Source organism: Mesoplodon mirus, assembly GCF_964341445.2.
Source record: "Mesoplodon mirus genome assembly, chromosome: 2".
NCBI classification, from domain to species: domain Eukaryota; kingdom Metazoa; phylum Chordata; class Mammalia; order Artiodactyla; family Ziphiidae; genus Mesoplodon; species Mesoplodon mirus.
This window is the reverse complement of record NC_138977.1, coordinates 203,758,831-203,786,732: the sequence shown is the minus strand read 5'-3', so window position 1 is coordinate 203,786,732 and position 27,902 is coordinate 203,758,831. Positions and strand designations below refer to the sequence as shown.

General features: G+C 43.3%; 2 protein-coding genes across 6 annotated transcripts in view; one reads left to right on the top strand and one right to left on the bottom strand.

Annotated features, from left to right (window-relative positions):
* Positions 1-448: 448 nt before the first annotated feature.
* On the bottom strand, positions 449-3,133 carry HPS6 (HPS6 biogenesis of lysosomal organelles complex 2 subunit 3; the record flags this gene model as incomplete). The annotated part of the gene is made up of 1 exon (XM_082601439.1): positions 449-3,133. One exon carries the CDS (start codon positions 3,131-3,133, stop codon positions 722-724), a length of 2,412 nt encoding a protein of 803 aa, XP_082457565.1. The 3' UTR covers positions 449-721.
* Positions 3,134-3,156: 23 nt separating this feature from the next.
* Positions 3,157-27,902, top strand: part of ARMH3 (armadillo like helical domain containing 3) — a 181,098-nt gene continuing 156,352 nt past the window's right edge. The window contains exons 1-2 of one of the 5 annotated variants that reach the window (XM_082601457.1): positions 3,157-3,255; positions 25,914-26,026. In XM_082601457.1, the coding sequence (XP_082457583.1) occupies positions 25,925-26,026 (102 nt within the window). In that variant the 5' untranslated portion in view covers positions 3,157-3,255; positions 25,914-25,924. Of the gene's footprint in view, positions 3,256-3,428; positions 3,513-7,820; positions 7,980-22,804; positions 22,894-25,913; positions 26,027-27,902 lie in introns of those variants that run through there. The other 4 variants (XM_082601455.1, XM_082601453.1, XM_082601454.1 and 1 more) reach the window with 4 other exon arrangements.

Below are 27,902 nucleotides of genomic sequence, written 5' to 3'. Positions count from 1 at the left end.
GACACTTTAATTTATCTAATAAATATGTTCCCAAAATAGGAATCAGATCATATTTAAAATGTAGTGAGGATTTGCTGTTTAAATGGCTTCTACTGTAAATTTATTTGCAGTGTAAGTTATTTGACCTTAATTTATCTTTGATGTATGCTTGGATTTTAATCTATTAGGTTTGTCTAAATCAAGGCACATCAATTAACCATTGGATCTATTCCTGTTTATTACTCTCATAAAATCTAAAGCTATCACTTTGAAATTTAAAATCCAGAATCTCCTGTGGTTAGCACCATTACTACTAATAGCAATGTAGAGTTTTTCTTTTTTTTTTATAATTTTATTTTATACAGCAGGTTATTAGTTATCCATTTTATATGTATTAGTGTCTATGTGTCAATCCCAATCTCCCAATTCATCCCCCCCACCCCTACCACCCCGCCAGATTCCCCCTCTTGGTGTCCATACGTTATAACAAAGTTATTTCTATCACTCAGGAAATTCCAAGTGTTTTAGGAGCTTTATGCCAAGAGAGAAACCTGAGGATAAAGACCAAACATATTTATTATACATACATATATATATATATATATATATATATATATATATATATATATAAATTGCTCCAGAAGAGAGAAGAGTATTGTGAGTATTGCACACACAGGTCCCACTCTGGCCCCCTCCAACTCCTAGGCACCTTTCCCTGATCACTGTGTCCTAGAAAAAATTTTCAGCCTGTGTCAGTCACACAGAGGCCCTGTCCAGATGGTGCCCATGCCTCCAGGCCTGGGTGGTCTGATGCCTGGAGGGCTGTCATAGGTCCCCGAGGTGGGGTAGGGGGTGGAGTGCCTGGGTCCCATAGAATGTCCTCATATCGGCTTAGAACTGGGCCAGAGGGTCGTCCTTGAGTCCCAGTCTGCTCCAGCAGGGCTCTGAGCAAGCCCACAGTGAGAGGGGGCTCTGCCCCAGGCTCAGGGAATGGGGCGGGGGGCTCCAACTCATCTGGGAGGTGTGTCCGCAGCAGAAGCAGGAGCTCAGCTGGAGCTAGGTCTGGTGGGCACAGGCGGCAAAGGAGGGGGAGGTGAGCATCAAGCCGGCGGTGCCGGGCAAATTCAGCCAACAGCAGTTTGAAGATCTCACTTCGAAGCAGGGGGCTGGAGGGGCTGAGGGCCAAGCCAGCCTCTAGAGCCCGCTCCCACTCTTCCTTTTGCACCAGCTGCCCCACAGCTTGGAGCACAGCTTTGGGCCTCCCACTGCCCAAGAGCAGGTCTAGCTCCAGTGCTTCAGGCCTAGTCCCCTCCTCACCTAGTACTTCCAGGGCTCGGCGATAGAGGGGCAGCCCTGGGCCCCCTGACCCCCAGCCAGGCCCGCCCTGCTGCTGTGCCAGCTCCACAAAGGGTGGCAGCCATCGTGGCTCCAGCCGGTAGAGGCATCGGCACAGGAGTTCAAAGAGGGGCAGTATCCCACTGGGTGGTTCCTTTCCACCTGTTGTAACGCCCAGTACCTTCTTCCACACGTCAGGGGGAGCTTGGGACCTCAGCCTACCATTCCCATCTGGCTGGAGCTGCAGGGCCCTGAGGATGGCACCCCAGGCCGCTGTAGGGAGGGCTTGGAAAACGGTGTTGAGCTGGGCCAGCTGGTCTCCCATCAACTCAGTCCTCAGCAGCCGTGCCACTTCGTGCTCTGCCAGCTCAGTCCAGCCAGCCTCCTCGTCATCCCCAGCCACCAGCTGGGCTTTAAGCTGCTCTAAGCCCCGGTAATCCCGAAGCTCGGCCCTCAGTGTGGTCAATAGTGTTGATGGGGACACGTGGCCCTGGAGGATGGAAGCCAGGGCCTGAGGTGCCCGGAATGTGCTGTTGTGTCTCAGTTCCTCTGGGGTGAGCCGGGCACCCCGCAGGCTCCGCCGCTGGTAGTACTCGCAGGCCTCCTCAAACACCAGATCTTCAGCTGAAGGCAGCGCAAGGCCTTGTGGGGCTTCCCAGCCTACTCGAAACAGACCCACGGCTGAAAGCAAACGAAGACCCCCTCGGGTCTCCAGCTCTTCCTCATTTTCCATGCCAGGGGCGGGGGGTTCCAGCAGATGTACTCGGTCTGTACTTAGGACCTTCCTTTCTAGCAGCTGCCCACTGCCCATGTCCAGCAGTTCCAATGTGGAGCCCAGCACACAGGCCAGAGTGCCATGAAATGTGCCCAGTGCTGCAGACCCTGCCAGGCTGGCAGGTGCCTCCTGAAGGGTGCCCACAGCCCGGGTACCACCGTGGGGCTGCACCAGGCTCACAGTGCCCCTGAAGTCAAGCCACAGCAGGCCCTGGGGAGTTGGGGCCCAGGTGTGTACAGTTAATGGCTGCCTGGGGGACAGCAGCCCAGGAAGGCCTCGGAGCAGGGTCCTGAAGTCCCATGGGTCCCCTCCTCCAGGATTCAGGCTTTTACTGTGGGAGAGGCCAAGACATGGGGCAGCCACCACCACCTTGCCCTTGCTTGGGCTCCAGATGAGCAGAATGTGGCCCACGCCAGGCCAGGTGGTGGCAGTGGGCACCAGAAAGAGGTCCTTGCGGGAGGTCAGCAGCCCGAAAGGGGGGCAATTGTGCAGCAGGATGTGTGTACGGCCCAGGTTGGTGCCGGCCTCCCCGCTGGGCTCCAGGGTTCGGACGCACACACAGTGGCTGAAAGCCACTGCGGGAGGCCCTTCGCGGTCCTCAGCGCCAGCCTGACGCTCCTCGCACCACACCAGGCGGCCTCGGGGCGCCGCCACGGCCACCACACGGGCTCCACCGCCAGGACACAGCTCGGTGCTCTGCAGCAGCCGCCAGCCGGGCTCCACCCCCGTGCCCCACACCTCGGCTAGGCCACTCTCCCACACTAGGACTAGCGCCGGTCGCGCCGGCCACGGTAGGAAGAAGGCGTCTAGCGGTGAGGGCTGGCCAGCCGGCCAGGCACGTTCCAGTTCCGCGCCGGGTCCACGCACCGCGACCAGCAGTTGCGGGTCCGGTGCCCCCGGAGGTCGCAGCAGCAGCAGGTGGCGGCCGTCCGGGCTGCAGCGAACTCGGACGGCTGGGTCCCCGGCCAACAACTCCCGGAGCCGGGCCGCGCCGCTGAAGTTGTTCAGGTCCGAGAGCAGGCGCAGAGTTCCCGCACGCTTCATGGTGCCGCCCGCGTCGGTGCACGCCCAGGCCCGCCGCCCCGTGGGGCGAGGCCCGGGTCTCGGTGCCGGGTTCCCAAGGGAGGTCAAGACTGGGGTTGAGACTTCCGCTCTTCGTTGATGAGGTGAGCCAAAGCCGGGCTGAGTCGGCCCCGCCCCGCCCCTCACGGCTAGCTCGCGACTGGAGCCGGTATATGCCCTGCCGGCACAACACCGCCCACCAGGGGCGGGGCCGCAGGAGCCTCGCGGGGGTGGAGCCGCGGAGCACACAATCGTCTCAGCGCTCCGACCTCGCGAGTCCTGGGGAAGCTCTCAGAGACGGGACGTAGGCCCGCTGCTTCAGGCCCCAGGAAACCGCGGAGTGGCACAGAGTATGAATAAGGTATCTGGCTTCCAGCCCGCCCAGCATCCAACTACCAAGGCTTCCCTTCCCTCCACACCTCGCTCTCTCATCACAGTTTATTCATGAAATTTTTATTGAGCACCTACTAAGTGCCAGGCTCTGAGTAGACAACCCTGAACAAAAGAGAAAACCTCAACTTCATGGAGATGACAAACTAGTGGAAAAAATAATAATAGCTAGTACTTCCATAGCCCTTACTGTGTGACTCCCCCACCCCACCCCGCCTTTTAAAGATAAGGAAAATGAAGTACAGAGAGATAAAGTAAATTGACCAAGATCACACAGCTATTAAGCAGTAGAGATACAGGTGGGATTTCAACCACAAGCAATCTGGGTCCAGGGTCAATGCATCAAACCACTGTATCAACAGTTCACCCAAACTAACATTTTGCTAGAAAACAAAATTAACACATACTTTAATGGCACTGAGTCTGTGTGTAATCTCTTTAGCACCTACAAATTGATATGCAGGAGTCCTTTCCACCCCAGATTGCCTTCTCAGGTGCTGTGGTATTCCTCTCTTCTCCTCCTCCAGTCCCTCCTTCATTAGCTTGCCCCTCCCCCCCTTTCCACGCAACTTCCCTGAGAACGGCATCCATTTCTGTTTCATCATACTCATTCTGTCCTCTTGCTCTCAGCATGGAAATACTCCCCAGTCTGTCCTGTCTTGGAAGTGACTCTTTCGTTCTCATCTCCCCCAACCTTTACTCCTATCACTCTCTCTCCCTCTCATTTCACAGTCAAGTTTCTGGCAAAGATCTAGCATTTGTTGCCTCTACTTTCTCTCCTTCCATTCATTTCTCAAACCAATACTTACCCGCAGTAGATTTTCCTGAGGTCTTCAAGGCATTTTAATTTCCTTTTCTCTTTTGAGACATTTGACAACTTCCTTATTGAAAGTCTCTCCTGTAGTTTCCACAGCATCTTTCTCCTCTAATTCTCCTCTTTTTTAGATAGCGCTGTCTTCAGAACTTTTATTGCCATTGGTTCCTCTTTCTCCACCATCCTTTAAATGCTGGTTTTAAATGCCATATTGGGCCCTTTTATCTTTTTTTTTTTTTTTGCGGTACGCGGGCCTCTCACTGTTGTGGCCTCTCCCGCTGCGGAGCGCAGGCTCAGCAGCCATGGCTCACGGGCCCAGCCGCTCCGCAGCATGTGGGATCTCCCCGGACCGGGGCACGAACCTGTGTCCCCTGCATCGGCAGGCGGACTCTCAACCACTGCGCCACCAGGGAAGCCCCCTTTTATCTTTTTTCCTCCCCATATTATTAATATTTTTTTAGCCCTCTTCCTAGGCCATTTCTTCCCTTCTCATGGCTTGAACCATTACCACTAGGACAATGGCTCCAAAATATTTATCTACACCCCAGAGATCTCTGCTGAGTTCCAATGAAGGTATCCAAATGTCTACTAAATATTTCTGCCTGGATGTCTCATAGACATTTCAGTCTCAACATGTTCTAAACATCATCTTCCTCCCCAAATTTGCTCTTCCTCCAGCTGTTCCTAGTTGCCATGGGATTTCTTTCATTGTTATAGCCTCACTTAAAAACACTACATTTAGAAAATTGAAGTATTGTTGAGTTATAGTATTGTGTAACACTACATATTTTTGGAGTATTTTTAGCCATATTTCTTTCTTTTTTTAAAGTTTATTTATTTATTTTTGGCTGCATTGGGTCTTCATTGCTGCGCACGGGCCTTCTCTAGTTGCGGTGAGCAGGGGCTACTCTTCATTGTGGTGCACGGGCTTCTCATTGTGGTGACTTCTCTTGTTGTGGAGCACGGGCTCTAGGCGCACGGGCTTCAGTAGTTGTGGCTCGCGGGCTCTAGAGCGCAGGCTTAGTAGTTGTGGTGCACGGGCTTAGTTGCTCCATGGCATGTGGGATCTTCCCAGACCAGGGCTCGAACCCACGTCCCCTGAATTGGCAGGTGGATTCTTAACCACTGCGCCACCAGGGAAGTCCCTTTAGCCATATTTCTGATGGATACACACGTGCATATTTCTGTTGGTTACAAAAGCATGCATATATGTATACGCCACTGTATTTTTAATTTTTTCTTCCCGTTTTATTGAGACATGATTGATGTACAGCATTGTATAAGTTTAAGGTGTACAGCACAATGATTTGACTTACATATTACAATTAATTTAGTGAATATCCATCATCTCATACTGATACAAAATTAAAGAAATAGAAAAAAAAATTGTTTCCTTCTGATGAGAACCCTTAGGATTTACAGCAGTGTTAATTATACTTAACGTGTTGTACATTATGTTGTATCCTCACTTTTAGAGTAGAGCCTGGCACAAAGAAAGACTTCAATAGATGTTTGGTGAAAGAATGAGTAAGCTTGAGTAGGCACATGTTTGTGTGTGTGATATCACTTAGGAACCTTTTGTTTAAGAGTTATAGAATAGTTACAGAAATACAGAAAAAATGAAATATACTAGAAGAACATTGGTGTGGGGTGGGTCACAGAGTCTGTAGGAGACAGGAAGAACAGGCTTGGAAAATGTGCAGGAACCCAAACTCTCTGAAGACCAGGAAATAGGAAGCACAACTGTTTTTCTGAAGGAACCATACAGCCAGGACACCACAGCCCCTGGTGCTGCATGAGTTGGTCACTGCATTTGTGGACGGCACCTGTTATGAATGAGTTCTGACCATCTTTTCATCTCTGCATCTCTTGATCAAGAGCTGAAGCCCTTGGAGGTTGCACCTAGTGGCCAAGCCCAGGTCACATGAGCTCACTTATCTTGGTTGCCCAGGGCCTGGTTTTCCATCAAGACTCTACCCAAAGGAAAAGGCCCCCAGAAAAGGAGGGGAAGGGTTCAGTGCTGGATAACCAAACCAATATAACATAGGCCTTTTATTATCTCTATTTTCCAGATAGGAAACTAAGGCTTAGAGAGCTCATGTAATTGTCTAAAGTCATACAGCTGGTAGGTAGCCAGCCTGGGATTCATTTCCACAGTATCACAGAGGTCACGCTCTTACCTACTCAGTCTGTGGACTTATAAACTTACCCTCTGCTGAATCTGTATTTAATTCACTTCCCACCAGTGTATTGTGTTTCTTCACCTTCACACTTTCACCTTTCCTTTTCTTCTCTAAGACTTGACTTCATCTTCATCTTCTCCCAAAAAGCCTCTGAAGATTGACAGGGAATTTTCCATTCTCTGAATTTTCAGGGCATTTACAGCTTGAGCTTTTCTAAGCTTACCTTCGATAATTCACTGTTTGATATTTAAAACATTTAATTGTATATCTATTTTTCTATCTATCATCTGTCTATCACTTTGTTACAATATAATCTCAGAATTGTAATTGTTTTTCTTTTTACTACTCCCAGAATTGGGTATTCAGTAGGTGCTCAACAAAGATGTGCTAAAAGGAAGTCAGGTATGGAAAGGGTTCTTTCAGCTGTACAGGAGGCTTCTAACTCATGTTCAGGAACAATAGTTCTTAGGGTTCACCTCAAGATGCCTATTACCACTTCTCACTCTTTTTTATATCCTATTAGGGTACAACTTTTTACCACTAATCATGTTTTATGCCACTGTGTAAACAGACAAGAAAAATTAAAAGTTACCTGGGCTTTTGGGCTATTAAGACCTCTTTCCTGATAGATCTGGGTTTAAACTCTTCTTCACCTCTTACTAACTCTAGAGCATTAAGCAAGCTGTTTAATCACTCAAAACCTTTTTTTTTTTTGTTATCTGTGAGGTACCAACTTTATAAAGTCATTATAAGGAGACACATACACACACGCACACACTGCCCGGCATGTGTTTTTTCTTGGGTTTTTCCAGATTCTTTTTTTTTTTAATTTTATTTTCGGCATGTCTTTTTTTAATCTTCCATTTTGCGTGTGAGAAAACTGAGACTCAGAGAGGTAACTTGCCAAGTTGACACAGCTTTACACGGTGCTTTGTACATAGCAGGCACACAATACATATATGTTGATTGAATGAGTTTGTTTCCAATCTTTCACTTACAGAGTTGCAATAAAGAGCTTGGAACATATATCTTTCCAAACTTTGCCAGTGTTTCTAGAGGATATATTTACTCCTGGAAGTGGAATTGCCGATTTCAGGGTCTGCCATATTTAAAGAAACTGCTAATTCAACTTGCATCCAGTAGACTCTTGATACAAGTTTCTTTTGCTAATTTCTTTCTCGTGGTGCATTTCGGGAATCGTAGTCTTTGTGATGGTTGCTGGGAATCGTGGTCCGAGCCAGCCTCAGGCAGTCGGAGCGGGCGAACGTATCACGCGGCAGGCTTTAGGATCCTGCGGGGCACGGCGGGCCGGGGGAAGGGTCTGGGGAGGTTGGGAGCGCGTCCGTGAGCCCGGAGCAGCTGCGGCGTCGGTGGCGTCGGGAGCGAGCCGGTCCGGGAGCGGCGCGGGTGGTGGAGGAGGAGGCAGGGTAAGCGGCGCTCGGTAAGCGGCGCCGGCCCGGGCCGGTCTCCGAACCTGGCCAGCCTCTGCGGGTACTGCCATACTAGGCCTTGGCCCTGAGGCGGCCCTGGAGGCGGGGCCTGCGCTCGCTAGGGCACGACAGGGGTTATGGGGGGAGAGGGAGGGAGGGCAGCTGCTGAGGAGCGCAGAGGCTGCGTGCGGCGGAGCGGAGCGAGAAGCGGCTCGCTACTCCATCTGCCGTTCCCCTCACCCTCCAGTGCCGGTCACACGCCTCTCGCTCCGGGTCCCTGCTGGGCCCTCCTGGCAGCCGAGGCGCTGACCTTTGACCCATCACGAGGCTGACTCCGACCACTCAGGCTACCTTAAAGGCTTTCCTCCCAGGTGTTTCCCACCCGAGTGGCCTTCTGCCCAGCCTGTTTGTGGGGTGAGGGCGTGGGGCAAGACCTCGGAGAAGGGCTAGAGGAAGCCCTGTCTGCCCGAAGTCATCAGGCGTCCCGGAAGGTCCCCGTCTCCTCTTTACAGTCTCTGATCCCCGGGCTTCAGCCCACCCTTTACACACAATCATTGAAGCTACCGTGTTTTCTCTGGTTACTCGGTGTGGACCTGGGAAACGAACCTGTTTCCAGGCAAGTGTAGGGAAGAAACAGGAGATAAAAACTGGTTCCCTCGGGAAGAAGTATCAGAAACTGAGAAGTGTTGCCTTTCGACATGGGGAAGTAGAAACTTGGGCAGGCCCGAATAAATGTGAATCATCCGACCCTCCCCAATTCTTCCTCTCCAGAAAAAGCTTTGAGTTCAATGAGAGCTGTTTCTTTGCTATTCTATACTCTCTTTGACTTTGTAAACCAGGGCAAATAGGGTTTGTGTCCCTGCTCTTAATTTAGCACAAGTTAATTGGAATTATTTTGGGTGTACCTTCAGTTGGTCTTGTGTGCACAGTAGTTCCTATGTGAGGGCTTTTCCAGGTATCAGATCAATCAGTCTAGAGAAAGGTGGATCCTTCTAGTTAGGATTGTGAAGGGGGAACTCTCATTCCTTCCTTAATGAATAGGGGAGCCTTTAAGGTATTTTCATTGGATGTTTAGGCATTATAATTCATACACTTGTTCGACATTTGAATAATAATAATAAAACCTCTTGAAAACTCAAAACAGTGTTATGAAAGTTGGACTTTTACATAGAGCCAAGTTCAAGAATCCATAAAATTTTGGGAAAATAACCAAATAACCAATTGATCCAGGATATATGAGGGCACACGGTATATTAAACACACATTTATTGAGCACTTACTAAGTTTTCTTTTTAATGCATTTTTGGCTGCGCCGGGTCTTAGTTGCGGCATGTGGGATCTTCGTTGCGGCATGTGGCATCTTTCATTTTTATTTTTAATTAATTAATTAATTTATGGCTGCATTGGGTCTTCATTGCTGCGCGCAGCCTTTTCTCTAGTTGCGGCAAGCGGGGGCTACTCTTTGTTGCAGCACGCAGGCTTCTCATTACGGTTGGCTTCTCTTGTTGTGGAGCACAGGCTCTGGGCACACGGGCTTCAGTAGTTGTGGCACATGGGTTCAGTAGTTGTGGCACACGGGTTCAGTAGTTGTGGCTCATGGGCTCTAGAGCGCAGCTTCAGTAGTTGTGGTGCATGGGCTTAGTTGCTCCACGGCATGTGGGATCTTCCTGGACCAGGGCTTGAACCGTTGTCCCCTGCATTGGCAGGCGGATTCTCAACCCATGTGGCATCTTTTAGTTGCAACATGCGGGCTTCTTAGTTGTGGCATGCGGACTCTTAGTTGCGGCACGCATGCAGGGTCTAGTTCCCCAACCAGGGATCGAACCCGGGCCCCCTGCATTGGGAGCACAGAGTCTTACCCACTGGACCACCGGGGAAGTCCCTATTGAGCACTTATTATGTAACTGGCACTGGGGTTAGAAATATGAATATTTTTCTTCAAGAATATCAGAGAGAGATATTCACATGAAAATTGTAGTGCTGTGTGTTACATATCCATTAAAAGGAATTTATATGGTGTGAAGGAATATTACCATTGCCTGGAAAGTCAGGGAAATGTTTGTAGGGAGGAGATACTTGAGTTGGGTGTTGGAAGATGGGTAGGAGCTTGCACAAGTAAAGAAAGGCATTCCAGATGGAGACAACAGCATGAGCAAAGGCATGGTGAAAGTGTGAGGAAAAAAAAACCCATGACGTTTAAGTGTCAGAAATTTGTCCAAAACAGGGTGTGTGGTGGGGAAATTGCCAGGAGGTGAGACTGGAAAGAGAGTAGGGAGCTATTGGAGCGTTTTAATGCTAGGGAGTGACAAGTGCAGATTAAGGTAAGGAGAAATGAGGTAGTGAGACTAATTAGAGTTGTTGCAGCTGACTGAGAGTCTGAATAAAATGTGGCCGTGGGAATGAAGAGGAGGGGAATGGATTTTAGAAGTATTTCTAAGATAGCTGCAATAGGATTTAGTGACTGTTTGGGGAGAGACAGTGGGCTAAGTTTTCTAATTTGAGAAATTGGGTAAATGGGAATTTCATTGACCAGGGTATGGATTAGTAAAAGTAGAGCAGACTTTTTTAAGGTTTGGGTGGCTATAAAAAGAGGTATAGGGGAGATAGTCTGGTATGCTGAAATCAAGTTGTTGTGGGATATGCACATGGAGATGTTACTAGGCAGCTGGAAGTAAGGAGGCCTGGTGAGCTTGATATCTTGGCAATAGCTTGGAGTAAGTGAGGACATATTTGAAAAAAATCCTGGGAAAATAATGTTTATTTTATTTCTTTATAAGGAAATATTAGAATATGCCCTTCTTCCACTTAATAGTGAGCTTCTCAAGGCAGGGACCATATACCTCAATAATTTTGCATCCCTTTTCCCGTTATACAATGCCTGTGTTATTATAAGCTCTCAATAAATGTTAGTTAAGCTAGCAGGAAATCAGTTTACTTGGCCAGGTTGAAGTTACCTTTTGGGCTTTCTTTAAGAAGATTATGGGAGTCTGTCTTATAATTTTCATTTTATACTTAGGTGGTATTCATGAGGCTTGTATGGGTCAACAGGAAAGGAAATGAAGAAGATATGAGTGATGTGTTGCTGCTTGAGGAAGTTCAGGGCTTGAGCAGGAGATAGACAGTATTAATTTATAAGAGGCTCCTGCTCATTGAGAAGAGGATCTTACAATGAATTCTCATTCTGGGAGATGTCAGAAAAATGTGATTTTCAATTAGAGTTTCCTGAAATCCTGTCAATTTGAAGTTGGTTCCTTCTTCTGAAGGTGCAAGTGCATTCCTTCTTGTATAAAATCATTTGAAAGGGAACCTGAGATGGTCATGTTTATTTAAACCTCTTCATCTATATTATTAGTTTGTGAAAGTTGGCAGACTCAGTAGATTCTGATGGGACCAGACTGAATTCTCTTTTGTGAAGCTAGTTCACTTCTAGTAGGTACAGACTATGGCTGATATCCAGAGTAGAGATTGCAGAAGTCCTGGTTTTGCCACTTGCTGTTTAGTCTTGGGAAAGTCCCTGAGTTAATTCCACTTTCAAGTGTAGCCTAAATACTCTGAGGTGAGCGCTGTTCAGAGCACACACAAGATATAGATGCTGCCCCATAGTGGCACATGTGCTTATTACTGAATCAGGCTGGTTCTATCCTAGCATCTAGAAAATAAGGGATGATGCTTGTCAGATGATGTCCTGAGTTGACTGACTTTTCTTGGATCAAGTGGGAATGTTGATATTATGGATATCAGTTTGGAGTTTCTATAGAATTTTAACTGAATCTGGATTTTGAATGTTCTACTAGTTAGCACCTGCTTTTTTTGCACTAACAAGATATTCTCATAGGGAGAAGGGCTACCAGACAGAAAGATTTAGTGGCTGTACCACTTAAAATCCGTTACTTTGGGCAAAGTAACATCCTCATTGTAAAATTATGGTATTAGTACCTACTTCATTTGTTTATTGTAAGGATTAAGTACAGCATATTTAAATCACTTAGAATAGTGCCAAGTACATAGTGACTACTCAGTAGTGTTATTTATTATTATATACCACCTTGAGTGGGAGGCTGTGCTCTGAAAGATTTGGAGGAATGAGTGGTGAATTCCATCCCCAGTAATTAAAAAAAACAGAAATGATAGAACAAAAGGGTGGACAGTTATGGAGCCTGTGGAAGGAAAACCACATTCACAGAAAGATAGCCAAAATGAAAAGGCAGAGGACTTTGTACCAGATGAAGGAACAAGATAAAACCCCAGAAAAACAACTAAATGAAGTGGAGATAGGCAAGCTTCCTGAAAAAGAATTCAGAATAATGATAGTGAAGATGATCCAGGACCTCTGAAAAAGAATGGAGGCAGAGATGGAGAAGATGCAAGAAATGTTTAACAAAGACCTAGAAGAATTAAAGAGGAAACACCTAGAAGAATTACAGAACAAACAAACAGAGGTGAACAATACAATAACTGAAATGAAAAATACACTAGAAGGAATCAATAGCAGAATAACTGAGGCAGAAGAACGGATAAGTGACCTGGAAGACAGAATGGTGGAATTCACTGCCGTGGAACAGAATAAAGGAAAAAGAATGAAAAGAAATGAAGATGGCCTAAGAGACCTCTGGGACAATATTAAACACAACAGCATTCACATTATAGGGGTCCCAGAAGGAGAAGAGAGAGAGAAATAACTGGAGAAAATATTTGAAGAGATTATAGTCGAAAACTTCCCTAACATGGTAAAGGAAATAGCCATCCAAGTTCAGGAAGTGCAGGGTAGACCCAAGGAGAAACACACCGAGACACATAGTAATCAAACTGACAAAAATTAAAGACAAAGAAAAATTATTGAAAGCAACAAGGGAAAAACAACAGGTAACATACAAGGGAACTCCCATAAGGTTAACAGCTGATTTCTCAGCAGAAACTCTACAAGCCAGAAGGGAGTGGCATGATATATTTAAAGTTATGAAAGGGAAGAACTTACAACCAAGATTACCCAGCAAGGATCTCATTCAGATTTGATGGAGAAATCAAAAGCTTTACAGACAAGCAAAAGCTAAGAATTCAGCACCACCAAACCAGCTCTACAACAAATGCTAAAGGAACTTCTCTAAGTGGGAAACACAAGAGAAGAAAAGGACCTACAAAAACAAACCCATAACAATTAAGAAAATGGTCATAGGAACATACATATTGATAATTACCTTAAATGTGAATGGATTAAATGCTCCAACCAAAAGACTGAGGCTTGCTGAATGGATACAAAAACAAGACCCATATATATGCTGTCTACAAGAGACCCACTTCAGGCCTAGGGACACACACAGACTGAAAGTGAGGGGATGGAAAAAGATATTCCATGCAAATGGAAATCAAAAGAAAGCTAGATTAGCAATACTCATATCAGATAAAATAGACTTTAAAATAAAGAATGTTACACAAGACAAGGAAGGACACTACATAATGATCAAGGGATCAATCCAAGAGGAAGATATAACAATTATAAATATATATGCACCCAACATAGGAGCACCTCAATACATAAGGCAACTGCTAAAAGCTATAAAAGAGGAAATCGACAGTAACACAATAATAGTGGGGACTTTAACACCTCTCTTACACCAATGGACAGATCATCCAAACAGAAAATAATGAAACACAAGCTTTAAATGACACAATAGAACAGATAGATTTAATTGATATTTATAGGACATTCCATCCAAAAACAGAAGATTACACTTTCTTCGCAATTGTACGCAGAACATTCTCCAGGATAGGTCACATCTTGGGTCACAAATCAAGCCTCAGTAAATTTAAGAAAATTGAAATCATAGCAAACATCTTTTCTGACCACAACACTGTGAGATTAGAAATCAGTTACAGGGAAAAAAACGTGAAAAACACAAACATATGGAGGCTAAGCAATACGTTACTAAGTAACCAAGAGATCCCTGAAGATATCAAAGAGAAAATCAAAAAATACCTAGAGACAAATTACAATGAAAACACGATGATCCAAAACCTATGGGATGCAGCAAAAGCAGTTCTAAGAGGGAAGTTTATAGCTATAGAAGCCTACCTCAAGAAACAAGAAAAATCTCAAAATAAACAATTTAACTTTACACCTAAAGGACCTAGAGAAGGAAAAACAAACAAAACCCAAAGTTAGTAGAAGAAATCATAAAGATCAGAGCAGAAATAAATGAAATAGAAACAAAGAAAACAATAGCAAAGATCAGTAAAACTAAAAGCTAGTTCTTTGAGAAGATAAACAAAATTGATAAACCTTTAGCCAGACCCATCGTGAAAAAGAAGGAGAGGACTCAAATCAATAAATTTAGAAATGGAAAAGGGGAAGTTACAACAGACACTGCAGAAATACAAAGCATCCTGAGAGACTACTACAAGCAACTCTGTGCCAATAAAATGGACAACCTGGAAGAAATGGACAAATTCTTAGAAAGGTATAACCTTCCAAGACTGAACCAAGAAGAAACAAAATACGAACAGAGCAATCACAAGTAATGAAATTGAAACTGTGATTTAAAATCTTCCAACAAACAAAAGTTCAGGAGCAGATGGCTTCACAGGTGAATTCTTTCAAACATTTAGAGAAGAGCTAACACCCATCCTTCTCAAACTCTTCCAAAAAATTGCAGAGGAAGGAACACTCCCAAACTCATTCTGTGAGGCCACCATCACACTGCTACCAAAACCAGACAAAGATACTACAAAAAAAGAAAATTATAGACCAATGTCACTGATGAACATAGATGCAGAAATCCTCAACAAAATGCTAGCAAACAGAATCCAACAACACATTAAAAGGATCATACACCATGATCCAGTGGGATATATCCCAGGGATGCAGGGATTCTTCAGTATACACAAATCAATCAATGTGATACACCATATTAACAAATTAAAGAAGAAAAACCATATGATCATCTCAATAGATGCAGAAAAAGCTTTTGACAAAATTCAACACCCATTTATGATAAAAACTCTCCAGAAAGTGGGCATAACTCAACATAATAAAGGCCATATACGACAAACCCACAGCAAACATCATTCTCAATGGTGAAAAACTGAAAGCATTTCCTCTAAGATCAGGAACAAGACAAGGATGTCCACTCTTGCCACTATTTATTTATTTATTTATTTTTAAATTTTATTATTTTTTTCCTGTACGTGGGCTTCTCACCGTTGTGGCCTCTCCCGTTGCGGAGCACTGGCTCTGGACGCTCAGGTTCAGTAGCCATGGCTCACGGGCCCAGCCGCTCCGCGGCATGTGGGATCTTCCCAGACCGGGGCACGAACCCGTGTCCCCTGCATCGGCAGGCGGACTCTCAACCACTGCGCCACCAGGGAAGCCCTCTTGCCACTATTATTCAACATAGTTTTGGAAGTCCTAGCCACGACAATGAGAGAAGAAAAAGAAATAAAAGGAATACAAATTGGAAAAGAATAAGTAAAACTATCACTGTTTGCAGATGACATGATACTACCTAGAGAATCTTAAAGATGCCACCAGAAAACTACTAGAGCTAATCACTGAATTTGGTAAAGTTGCAGGATACAAAATTAATGCACAGAAATCTCTTGCATTCCTATACACTAATGATGAAAAATCTGAAAGAGAAATTAAGTAAACACTCCCATTTACCACTGCAACAAAAAGAATAAAATACCTAGGAATAAACCTACCTAAGGAGACAAAAGACCTATGTGCAGAAAACTATGAGACAATGATGAAAGAAATTAAAGATGATAGAAACAGATGGAGAGATATACCATGTTCTTGGACTGGGAAATCAATATTGTGAAAATGACTATACTACCCAAAGCAATCTGCAGATTCAGTGCAATCCTTACCAAATTACCAGTGGCATTTTTTTACAGAACTAGAACAAAAAAATCTTAAAATTTGTATGGAGACACAAAAGGCTCCGAATAGCCAAAGCAGTCTTGAGCAAAAAAAGGTGGAGCTGGAGGAATCAGACTCCCTGATTTCAGCCTACACTACAAAGCTACAGTAATCAAGACAATATGGTCCTGGCACCCAAACAGAAATATAGATCAATGGAACAGGATAGAAAGCCCAGAGATAAACCCACGCACCTATGCTCAACTAATCTATGACAAAGGAGGCAAGGATATACAGTGGAGAAAAGAGAGTCTCTTCAATAAGTGGTGCTGGGAAAACTGGACAGCTACATGTAAAAGAATGAAATTAGAACACTCCCTAACACCATACACAAAAATAAACTCAAAATGGATTAGAGACCTATATGTAAGACTGTACACTATAAAACTCTTAGAGGAAAACATAGGAAGAACACTCTTTGAGATAAATCACAGCAAGGTCTTTTTTGATCCACCTCCTAGAGTCAGGGAAATAAAAATAAACAAATGGGACCTAATGAACCTTAAAAGCTTTTGAAAAGCAAAGGAAACTACAAAGAAGACAAGAAGACAACCCTCAGAATGGGAGAAAATATTTGCAAATGAATCAACGGACAAAGGATTAATCTCCAAAATATATGAACAGCTCATGCAGCTCAATATTAAAAGAACAAACAACCCAATCAAAAAATGGTCAGAAAACCTAAATAGACATTTCTCCAAAGAAGACATACAGATGGCCAGGAAGCACATGAAAAGCTGCTCAACATCACTAATTATTAGAGAAATGCAAATAAAAACTACAGTGAGGTATCACCTCACACCAGTTAGAATGGGCATCATCAGAAAATCTACAAACAACAAATGCTGGAGAGGGTGTAGAGAAAAGGGAACCCTCTTGCCCTGTTGGTGGGAATGTAAATTGATACAGCCACTATGGAGAACATTATGGAGATTCCTTAAAAAACTAAAAATAGAATTACCATATGACCCAGCAATCCCACTACTGGGCATATACCCAGAGAAAGTTGTAATTCAAAAAGACACATGCACGCAATATTCATTGCAGCACTATTCACAATAGCCAGGTCATGGAAGCAACCTAAATGCCCATTGACAGACGAATGGATAGAGATGTGGTACATATATACAATGGAATATTACTCAGCCATGAAAAGGAACAAAATTCTGTCATTTGTAGAGACATGGATGGATCTAGAGACTGTCATACAGAGTGAAGTAAGTCAGAAGGAGAAAAACAAATATTGTATATTAACACATATATGTGGAACCTAGAAAAATGGTACAGATGAACCAGTTTGCAGGGCAGAAATAGAGACACAGATGTAGAGAACAAACGTATGGACACCAAGGGGGAAAAGTGGTGGGGTGGTTGTGGGGGTGGTGGTGGGATGAATTGGGCAATTGGGATTGACATGTATACACTAATTTGTATAAAATGGATAACTAATAAGAACCTGCTGTATAAAAAAATAAGTAAAATAAAATTCAAGGGCCTCCCTGGTGGCGCAGTGGTTGAGAGTCCGCCTGCCGATGCAGGGGATGCGGGTTCGTGCCCCGGTCTGGGAGGATCCCGTGTGCCGCGGAGCGGCTGGGCCCGTGGGCCATGGCCGCTGGGCCTGCGCGTCCGGTGCCTGTGCTCCGCAGCGGGAGAGGCCGCGGCGGTGAGAGGCCCGCATACCGCAAAAAAAAAAAAAAAAATAAAAAAAATAAAATTCAAAAAAACCCCTAAAAGAACAGAAGAGTGGTGGCCTGTCCTGGAGCTCTCTATGAAGGGAATTTAGAGAGGTGGCTTCAAGAATGCCGGCCTCACTTTACTTTAATTTTGGAGGTATAAAAAACTTGGAGTGACTAGCAGTAAAAATCCATTAAAATGGAAAGGAATTATATGCTGGTTTTAGAGCCAATCTATAGAGTGCAATTGAGGGAACCTGTGTCCCATGCTACTGAGAGAAGCTATGGCAGGGAATCATGTGGAACAGCAGTATGTGAATGCAGCAAATGAGCTAAATCCTTGGGGCCTTCAGCAAGGAAGAGGCATGTTAGGAGCTAGTTTGAGAAACGAAGGGCTGGTATTTGGAGGTAGAAATGCCTTGCATTATAGTGCTAGTGTTTACCTTGAGAGTATGGGATGCCTTGCAGAAGAACATAGGGAGCAGATAACTTTTGCCTAAAGATTTTAAAAAAACACCTCGCATCTAGAGGAACTAGGGAACTTTTTTTAGGAGAGTCCTGGAGGAGGCTATTTCTGGCTTTATAAACATATTGCCCCCTCTTGTGTGTTGGGTGAATGGCTCATTGTCAGACAGTGGAATGGTAATACCTGACTCAGCCACATCTCCTGGGCAGACAGGGTTTTCATCTCCTTCACTAGGCATTGTGGATTACTATAGTCAGTGTGTTTTGTAGTGATCCTTCACAGATGGGCAAACTGTGGCTAAGATCCTAAGGAAAGGGGATGCGTTGGTGAGTTAATATGGGGAGAATGAGCTGGAAGTAGGTAAGGATTGCTCCATTGCCTTTTCTAGAGATGGCAGAAGTTTTATTCATCCTCTCAAAATCATCTTCTGTCCAGATGCTCCTTTCTTTTGAAGGCCTGATTTAAGGCTCAGATGAGTACTTCTCAGACTTTAGTGAGCATCAGAATTATTTGGGGTAGAGTTTTGCAACCTCTGCATTATTGACTTATTGGACCAGATAATTCTTTGTTGTGGTAACTGTCCTGTATACTTTAGGATGTTTAGCAGCATCCCTGGCCTCTACCCAGTAGATGCTGGTAGTACCTCCCCTCCCAGTTGTGACAACCAAAAATGTCTCCAGGCATTGACAAATGTCCCCTGGGAGGCAAAATTGCCTCAGTTGAGAACCACTGACTGGAGTGATTATTAAAAATGTAGACCTCTAATCCTTATCTTGAAAAATCTGTTTCAGTAGTGGGGAGGGGGGCTTAGGAGTCTACATTTCCAGGAGGCATGCGAGGAGATTCTGAAGCATGTGATCACAGCTCTGCAGGGGTAAAGCATTTTTTACAATATCTTTCCATTCGTAATGACGTTTTGGTGGAGAATTATCCTCAGAGCACTGACTTAGCTCAGTTAAAATAGTATCAATTAAATCCTGTAGTGGATATCAGTGTATTTCAGCCTTTTTAAAAAATTTTTTCTGTTTACCATATTGAATACATCTGTCAACTTGAATAGAAACTCAGATTCCTCTCTAGTTTTTCCTTCTAAGTTTTCTACTATTTCATTAATTTGTCTGTCTCTTTTTCACTTTACCATTATCAATATTTATATACATATGCATGTATCAGACAGTTATCTTTTACTTCCTACCGTGGCACATCTACCTACGGGCAAACTAGTGATGAAACTCCAGATATCTGGACATTCCAGAGTTTGTTCATTAAGGTCCGCGAGCATATACTTCTCGTCCTCACTTACGTGGAACCTCTTCAGTTTCTCTGCAGATGCTCAGCTTTGTTTATGTGTAGGTTACTCTACTTCTGCTCCTTCCTGCTCAGTATAGTACAGTGGTTAAAGGCTGAACTCAAACATCAGGCTGTCTGGGTTTGAGTCCCTACTTTCACTTATCCTGGCAAATTTTTAAATTTTTGTTTTTTAACCACTTCATGCTTTAGTTTTCTTATTGTTAAGTTCCTGGATCATAGGTTTGTTGTGAGGATGAAATGAATTAATGTATATAAAGTGCTTAGAACAGTGCTCGGTATGTAGCAAGTACAAAATAAGTGTTGGGCTTCCCTGGTGGCGCAGTGGTTGAGAGTCCGCCTGCCGATGCAGGGGACACGGGTTCGTGCCCCGGTCCAGGAAGATCCCACATGCCGCAGAGCGGCGGGGCCCGTGAGCCATGGCCACTGAGCCTGCGTGTCCGGAGCCTGTGCTCTGCAACGGGAGAGGCCACAACAGTGAGAGAGGCCCGCGTACCGCAAAAAAAAAAAAAAAAAAAAAGTCAACTCTTTGGTGGTTATTTTAGATCAGTGTCCTATGTGTGCAAGGTGGGTCGCTATTAGCCTTTGTTCTAGTGTTCTGCATGGGTATTGTTAAATTTTCATATATGTATATGAGCACATGCATTATTTTAGATTGAGGAATAGTGTACATAATGTGAAGTGTATGACTTGATAATTCTTTTACACATGTACATATTTGTGTGACTTCCACTCAGGTCAAGATAAAGCACGTTTCTGGCACCTCAGAAGGCTTCCTTGTGCTCCTTTCCACTCATCTCCCCACCCAGGGTAACTACTATTCTGATGTCTGTCACCGTAGACTAATTTTGCCTTTTTGAGTTTCATATAAATGAAATCATTAGTTTGTACTCCCTCCCTCCCTTCCTGCCTGCCTGCCTGCCTGCCTGCCTGCCTGCATTGGGTCTTTGTTGCTGTGCACAGGCTTTCTCTAGTTGCGGCAAGCTGGGGCTGCTTTTCGTTGTGGTGGCTTCTCTTGTTGTGGAGCATGGGCTCTAGGCATGCGGGCTTCAGTAGTTGTGGCATGCAGGCTCAGTAGTTGTGGCTTGCAGGCTCTAGAGCGCAGTCTCAGTAGTTGTGGCGCAAGGGCTTAGTTGCTCTACGGCATGTGGGATCTTCCCGGACCAGGGCTCGAACCCTGCCTTGGCAGGTGGATTCTTAACCACTGCGCCACCAGGGAAGCCCCACTTCAATAAGTTTTACAAAAACCTTTCAAAAAGGGAATGTTTGTACTATAGGCACTCTGGCATTTCTGTTTCTTGAACATGCCAAGTGTGTTCAAATCTTGGAGCCTTTGCACTTGCCATTGCCTCTGTCTGAACACTTTTCCCAAGATTTTCACATGGCTGTTTTCTTTCTGTTATTCTGATCTCAGTCCACATATCACTTCCCATAGAGGCCTTTAATCTGCAATCTTGTAGTCCCCCTAGACAATTTGTCTTCAAGATACTTATCATTGGGGCCTCCCTGGTGGCGCAGTGGTTGAGAGTCCGCCTGCCGATGCAGGGGATACGGGTTCGTGCCCCGGTCTGGGAGGATCCCATATGCCGCGGAGCGGCTGGGCCCGTGAGCCATGGCCGCTGGGCCTGCGCGTCCGGAGCCTGTGCTCCGCAACGGGAGAGGCCACAGCAGTGAGAGGCCCACATACCGCAAAAAGAAAAAAAAAAAAAAAAAAAAAAAAAAAAAGATACTTATCATTGTCTCAACTTAACTTGTTTGTTGTCTTTCTTCCTCTACTAGAATGAAAACTCTGAGAGCAGGGATCTTTTCTGCTTGTTCCTGCTGTATCCCTAATGCTTAGGTGATCAATATTTGTTGAATGAGCACCTGATCTGTGCATGTTTTTTTCTTCCTAGATGATGGGCACATTTATTTTTATTAATTTTCCTTCTTTCCCCTTCTTCTTTTCTTTCTCTTCTCCTTTTTCTTTTCTTATATACTGGTTGAAATGTTTTGGGATGTTTACCTCAGCATCTACCTACACTAGTGTTTTGGAGCATCCCTGAACAGTGAAGTGAGGGTGATACTTGCTAATAGTGCATTACAAGTATGAACCTAGAACTCCAGACCATTACATTGAAGGCCTATAGAGAGCTGTTCCATGCCCTCCCCCCATTTATTGAAATATAATTTACATATAACATTGTATAATTTTAAGATATACAATATGTTGATTTTATATACATATATATTGTGAAATGGTTACCATGATGACGTTAGTTAACACATCCATTCCCTCACATAGTCACTTTTTTTCCTTTTTTGTGGTGAGAACATTTAAGATTTAATCATAGCAACTTTCAGATATACAATACAGTATTTTTAACTGTAGTCACTGGGTTGTATGTTAGACCCCCAGAACTTATTCGTCTTATAACTGGAAGTTTGTACCCTTTGACCAACATCTCTCCATTTGCCCCATCCCCCATCCCCTGGCAACCACCAATCTAATCTACTCTATTTCTATGTGTTTGACTTTTTTTAGATTCCACATATAATTTTTTTTAAATAAATTTATTTTATTTATTTATTTTTGGGCTCTAGGCTCATGGGCTTCAGTAGTTGTGGCACGTGGGCTCAGTTGTTGTGGCTCATGGGCTCTAGAGCACAGGCTCAGTAGTTGTGGTGCATGGGCTTAGTTGCTCCGCGGCATGTGGGATCTTCCCGGACCAGGGCTCGAATGCCTGTCCCCTGCATTGGCAGGTGGATTCTTAACCACTGTGCCACCAGAGAAGCCCTGGTAGTTTTATTTTTAATATTTGGGGAACCTCCATACTGTTTTCCGTAGTGGCTGTACCAATTTACATTCCCACCAGCAGTGTACAAGGGTTCCCTTTTCTGCACATCTTTGGCATGACTTCTTTTTACAGATTGGCAAATTCAAGCCAGGAAGGGAAAGGAAACTTAAGGTTATAGAACAAGTGTATAAGAATTGGGACTAAAACCAAAGACTTTTTTAAAGATTTTTTTCCAGTTTTATTGAGAAATAATTGACTGACATCACTGTATATATTTAAGGTATACAGCATAATGGTTTGATTTATGTATTTTGGGAAATTATTACCTCATCAGATTTAGTTAACCTCCATCATCTCATACAGATACAATACCAAGACTTTTGATAGATTAACTGGTAACTCTGGAAATCAGAGTGAATTTCTATTAGATTAATTTTCTGATACTAGAGTTGGCATGTATTGTGCTCAAGAAGACAGTAAAATAAATGAATAATTAGTTAAGTGTAACTAGCATTCCTTGCTTGTAAGACATTGGAAGTGTTTGGCTTTAGGTTTTTGACATTTGATTATTTTATCCTGTAGGGATGTGAAGTGATGTGCATTTAAGAAGTGTGTGGCCGGATTGCTTTAAGATATAGTTCTTAAAAAGTTGTATGACTTTGGTCTTTCAGAGAGAAGTTGTGCTGCAGGTCATGGGACCAGCAGTCCTGAGGTTTAGGAATGAAAGACTTCATTGATTTACCATTGAGTTCGGGGGATTTGAAGCCATTCCTAAGTTTGGTGGTAGGTGAAAGTAGTATTGAAAAGTTGCCTAATTCTTTTTTATACTTTGTCTACTGTATGTCTTATTTCTGAGAAACTATGTTAATGTCTAAGATGACATTTCTGTGGGATTGCTGTGGCTTTGCTGTGTTTACTTCTTCGCTAGAAGGATTTAAAAGCCTAGATCAACAGAGGTCATAGCGTACTCATAGAATGCTTCTTTCTCTTCCTTGTAGTCCCATAGCATTTTCTTTGTACTTTTACTCTATTTCTCATGATTTGCCTTGTGCTGTGGGTTATTCTGTGCCTGTCTCCGCTAAGAGATTGTGAGCTCCTAGAGGATCCGGTCTGTAGTTTCCTCTTTGTAACCCCTTAGTGCCTAAACTAGTGCTTTATAATATTTAGGTGTTCCCTGTGTGTTTGTGGTATTTCAGGGATGCTAAGAGAATCATTAGATGATACGTCTAGTCCAGTCCCCTAGTTTTACTTGTAAGGAAACTGAGAAGCACAATGATTTACTCAGTGTCATCTAGTTGGTTGGGAGAGCTGTGTTCTAGTCTCAGTTCTGCTGGTTGTTTGTTCTGTTATGTCTTGCTGCTCCTCAGCTGGTACTCGTTCTCTCTACAGCAGGGGAGGATTGTGAAAGAGGAAAGAAACACTGGGAGGATATAAACAGATTACACTCACATTACTGATGTATTCCAGTTTACTGCTTTACCAGTCAGATATTTTACTTTCAAATTTGGAAGCACAAGCTCAATTTCTGAGACCCCAGAAAGACTTTTGTAAGAGTTCTACACTTCTTCCAGTCTGTTACCCTAGAAACACCCTTCTTTGCTGTGTTCAATGGGTAGAAGTGCTGGCAGAAGGAGGAGACTTTATGTTGTCAGTTTCTAGTCACACTTAAGACAGCTTGGGTGGTAAGTTCCAGGTGCCTGTGATGATGACAGAGAGTAATGTGTTGAGGCCCTTGGTTGAATTTCCCCCTGTTCCAAATGGAAGGAGAGTGATGAAAACAATTTAATTTCTTAGGAAATTTGGTACTTTGGGTTGAAATTGTTTTTCCCTCCTCTCCTATTCCCTTTTGCTTATTAGAAAGTATTGATTCTGAAATAGAGAAAGTGAATTTATTAGATTTGGGCTGGACATTGATTAGCAGTAACCTAATTATAAGTCCTCAGAGGGAGATGTTTGTAAACATGTGCTTTTGACATCCAGGGACTTGTGGTTCCCACTATTCTTGTTAATCAACTGGTTGAAGCTGAGCACATGAAAGGTCTGTATCCACTAAGCTTAGAATTGCATTGCTTTTGATTTATTTTAATAGGATCCTCTTGATTTCCAATTTATTTTCCCCCAATAAGGACATCTTCCTCTTGACAACCTATTTAAAAGACACAAGAATGTTTTGAATGGAGGCTGTATTTCATGCTTTAAGGCAAAGCCATGATCAATATAGTATAAATTGCCTGAAAGAATCTTCTCTTTTTTTGTTGTTATTTTTTCCTTCAGTTTTCTCTGGATCGTAAAGGAATATGAGGGCTTAGTGAGGCTTTGATAGAGACAGGTCTAACTAAAATTTTAGGTCAGACCTAGGACTGCTCAGGTCTCTGCCATTTAGAATCAGTCAGTGATAAGCATACACTGAGCATTTACCATGAGCCAAGTGCTTATGGAAAAAGTGTAAGATATAGTCCCTGTGCTAAGGATGCTTAACATCCAGTTGAAATTTTCTGTGCTTTTAGTGCTCAATAGTGAATCTCCTTTTTGGCTATATGTATTAGAGATAGATGATGTTTGAGATACAGTCTTTTATGCTACTGGATGCATCTCTTCCTTAAACAAAATTTTGATTTTGATTTGAAAGGTAGTATATATTTTCCAAACATCATTGAACAGAATTAATTTTCTGCTGCTTTGGATTTGTCTGGAAGTGAAATCGGTCTCCTCACTACCATCCATATTTGCTACTGGGTGAGATTAAGTTTCACAACTAGAGCTTAGGATTTAAGAGAAAGAGAGGAATTTTGTCAACAATAGAAAGAATCTGGGAAGTGAGAGAATATGTGTAAATCCACATGGAGACCTGTGGGATTTCAAGTTCTCATTTGAAAAAAATTGAGAATTCCTTGAAGCAAGATGGGAAAATTTGAGCATGATTCATGGAACTGCTTTTATATAGATTTAAAAAAATACACTGAAGTTTGATCTGCAGTACAGTGTTACAAATATATGTATAATTAAATTTGAGGGACTTCCCTGGTGGTCCAGTGGTTAAGACTGTGAGCTCCTAATGTAAGGGGCCCGGGTTCCATCCCTGGTCAGGGAACTAGATCCCGCATGCCGCAATGAAGATCCCGTGTGCTGCAACTAACACCCAGTGGAGCCAAATAAATAAATATTAAAAATAGAAACTTGAAAGGAATATATTGTTATTTTTGGTTATTTTGAAATTAAATTTAACTTTTGGTCTTTTAACTGCTGTTTTCTGCCTTGGGTCTCTTTCCAGAGGAATTTCTGAAGATGGTCAAGTGCAGTGTGATTTATGAGGCAGTGAAGGGCAAGTACTTTGCAGTGAGGAGGACCTGCTTACTTTGGGGAAATCAATGGAGCACGTCAGTCTGCAGCACACTTCCTGTCTTAATGGTCCTAAGCTCAATCAATACTTGAAGTTTAACTTCATCATCAGTCTGTGGGCAGCGTGTGCTTTGCAGCCTTCCTTCCATCAACGTCAGATATATGGCCAGACCTATTACAGATGGAGCTAGTTACACTTTCCTGCTTGGTTTTGCATCTTCTTTAAGTCTTGTCCACTGGCATGTTTTAAGGATGTAAAATGTGTTGTGCTGTAAGCCAAGTAATGATTTAAACCTTGAAATTACCTGGTTAGAGAAGGGGGCGTTGGACAGATGCACAAAATCTATAGCATGGTTGTTTATCATTTCTTCTTCCTAAAACATTTCCCACTGAGAGGTATTTCAGTAGATTCTCCAACATCTTAGAGAACATTTCTAGCACTAACTGTGGCTTTCTTTTCACAGGTTCTCTAACCATGGCACAGGTAGAGAAACGAGGGGGCTTGCTCAGGAAATCTTCAGCCTACAAAAAACCACTGAAGGAAAAAGTGGTGCTGATGTATGATGAGATCTTCATGGTAAGGCCTGGAGCCCTGACATTGGGCACAGGTTGACTCCTTAGTTTCTTGTTCCAAAATGAGAAATAACCTCACCTCTGCCTGCTACCTTCTAGTTCTTCAGAGGGAGAAAGAGAGAGAACAAGGGTGAGGGTGAGCTCTCTCATGGTAGAAATTATGATCATGTGTTATTATTATGTTGTTCTTATAGATTGTAGCCTTGAGCTGGGTAAAACAATTGAAAGGAGGGAGGAAGGCTCAGGAAACTTCTTTTCTGATATCTATAAGACTTTTCTTCCTTATGATTTTTAGTTCCCTGGCCAAGGATTGAACCTGTGCCCCCTGCAGTTGAAACGTGGAGTCTTAACCACCGGACCATCAGGGAAGTCCCCTTATGATATGACATAAGGACCTTTCTATCCTAGATGTCCCTTGAATTTCCTTTTGGTCCTAGAATTCTATCTAATTCAGATATTTAAAAAAGATGCACTATTATATTCCATCTCAAGTTGTTAGTGGACAAAACAATTGCTTAGTTAGACTATCTCATCTTCCAATCCTATGAGAAGACTGAGGAATTATTAGCAATTAGATTAGGGGATTTCTTTGGGTCTTCAGAACTGCTTATTGACCATGGTCCAAGCCTGTGTTGTAAAATGTACCCTATCAGAGAAGGTTAGAGTGATTAGATACCCTGCAGATGTACTTGACTTCTGAAATCCTGGTCATTAGTAGTACATGTAAACATTTAAAACATGTAATACTTGTAAAAGGAGTTAGCCATATCTTGTGTAAATCTTGTGGACTCTCTTTCCTAGAAGGAGGATAATGATAATATCTACCCTACTTGGCTCACTGGGCCATTGTATTTCATGTAGTGAATGGGCTTTGAAAACTGAGCAACATACAAATACAGGGGGGATGCATCATAATATGACTAATTGATTCAGATGGCTAGGTTCACTTCTCGCTAAGAAGAGAAAAATTTGAGGGAGATTCTTGAGTTCCTACTATGTGCCTGACATTGTTCTGAATGCATCACCAAATACATTAGCTCTAATTCTGACAAGAATGCTGCAAGAAGGCTATGTTTTTACATGTGCCATGTAAAAGAGCATGATAATGAGAAAACTGGCAGTCACAGCTAGAAAGTGAAAGAGCTGTGATTTGAACCCTAGTGTCTGACTCCAGAGTCCATCCTTGTTCAACTTTGCCACATGGCCTTGGATAAATAATTTGATCAAGTAAAACTCTAATTCTTGGCAAGCCTTAGAGACAAAGTTTGACATGCAGACAGTTAATACAGAATTGCCCAGGGCAGTATAGGTGGCTATACAGAGAAAATGAGTGGTTATTAGGATCCTATTAGGGCTCTTTCTATGTTAAGTACTAAGCTTGGTATACATATGACTCCTGCTTGAGAGAGCTTTGAGCATGGGAAATGCCAGCTCCATGAATTCCCTGTTTCATATATAAACAACAAAATGATATTACAGAAGTGTGAGGGTCAATGTGTGGCCCCTCTTGGGGAGCAGGACTTGAGCGAAAGGGATAGAAAGAATTCACTAAATGAGAACCTTATTAGAAGGCCAGAAATGTTGCTTCTTTATGTCATTCTCAATTAAAAAGCCAGAGGAGATTCCTAGGGTAATATTTTCTTATTTGATGAGAAGTTCTTATCTAATGAAGACATTAGTTCTTGGTAGTAATTTTAAAAGGTCAATTTAAGGTAAGGTGATAGCAGGTAATTGACATACTGGTTTTATGTCATTAGCTTTCCTGTAAAGTAAGGGTTCTCTTTTTCTTATTTCACTCACTAACCAGAAGCCTCTAACTTCCTAGAATTTCTGTTTGAAAATTAGTGCTAAGAAAATTTGGATTTTAGCACCATAATTTT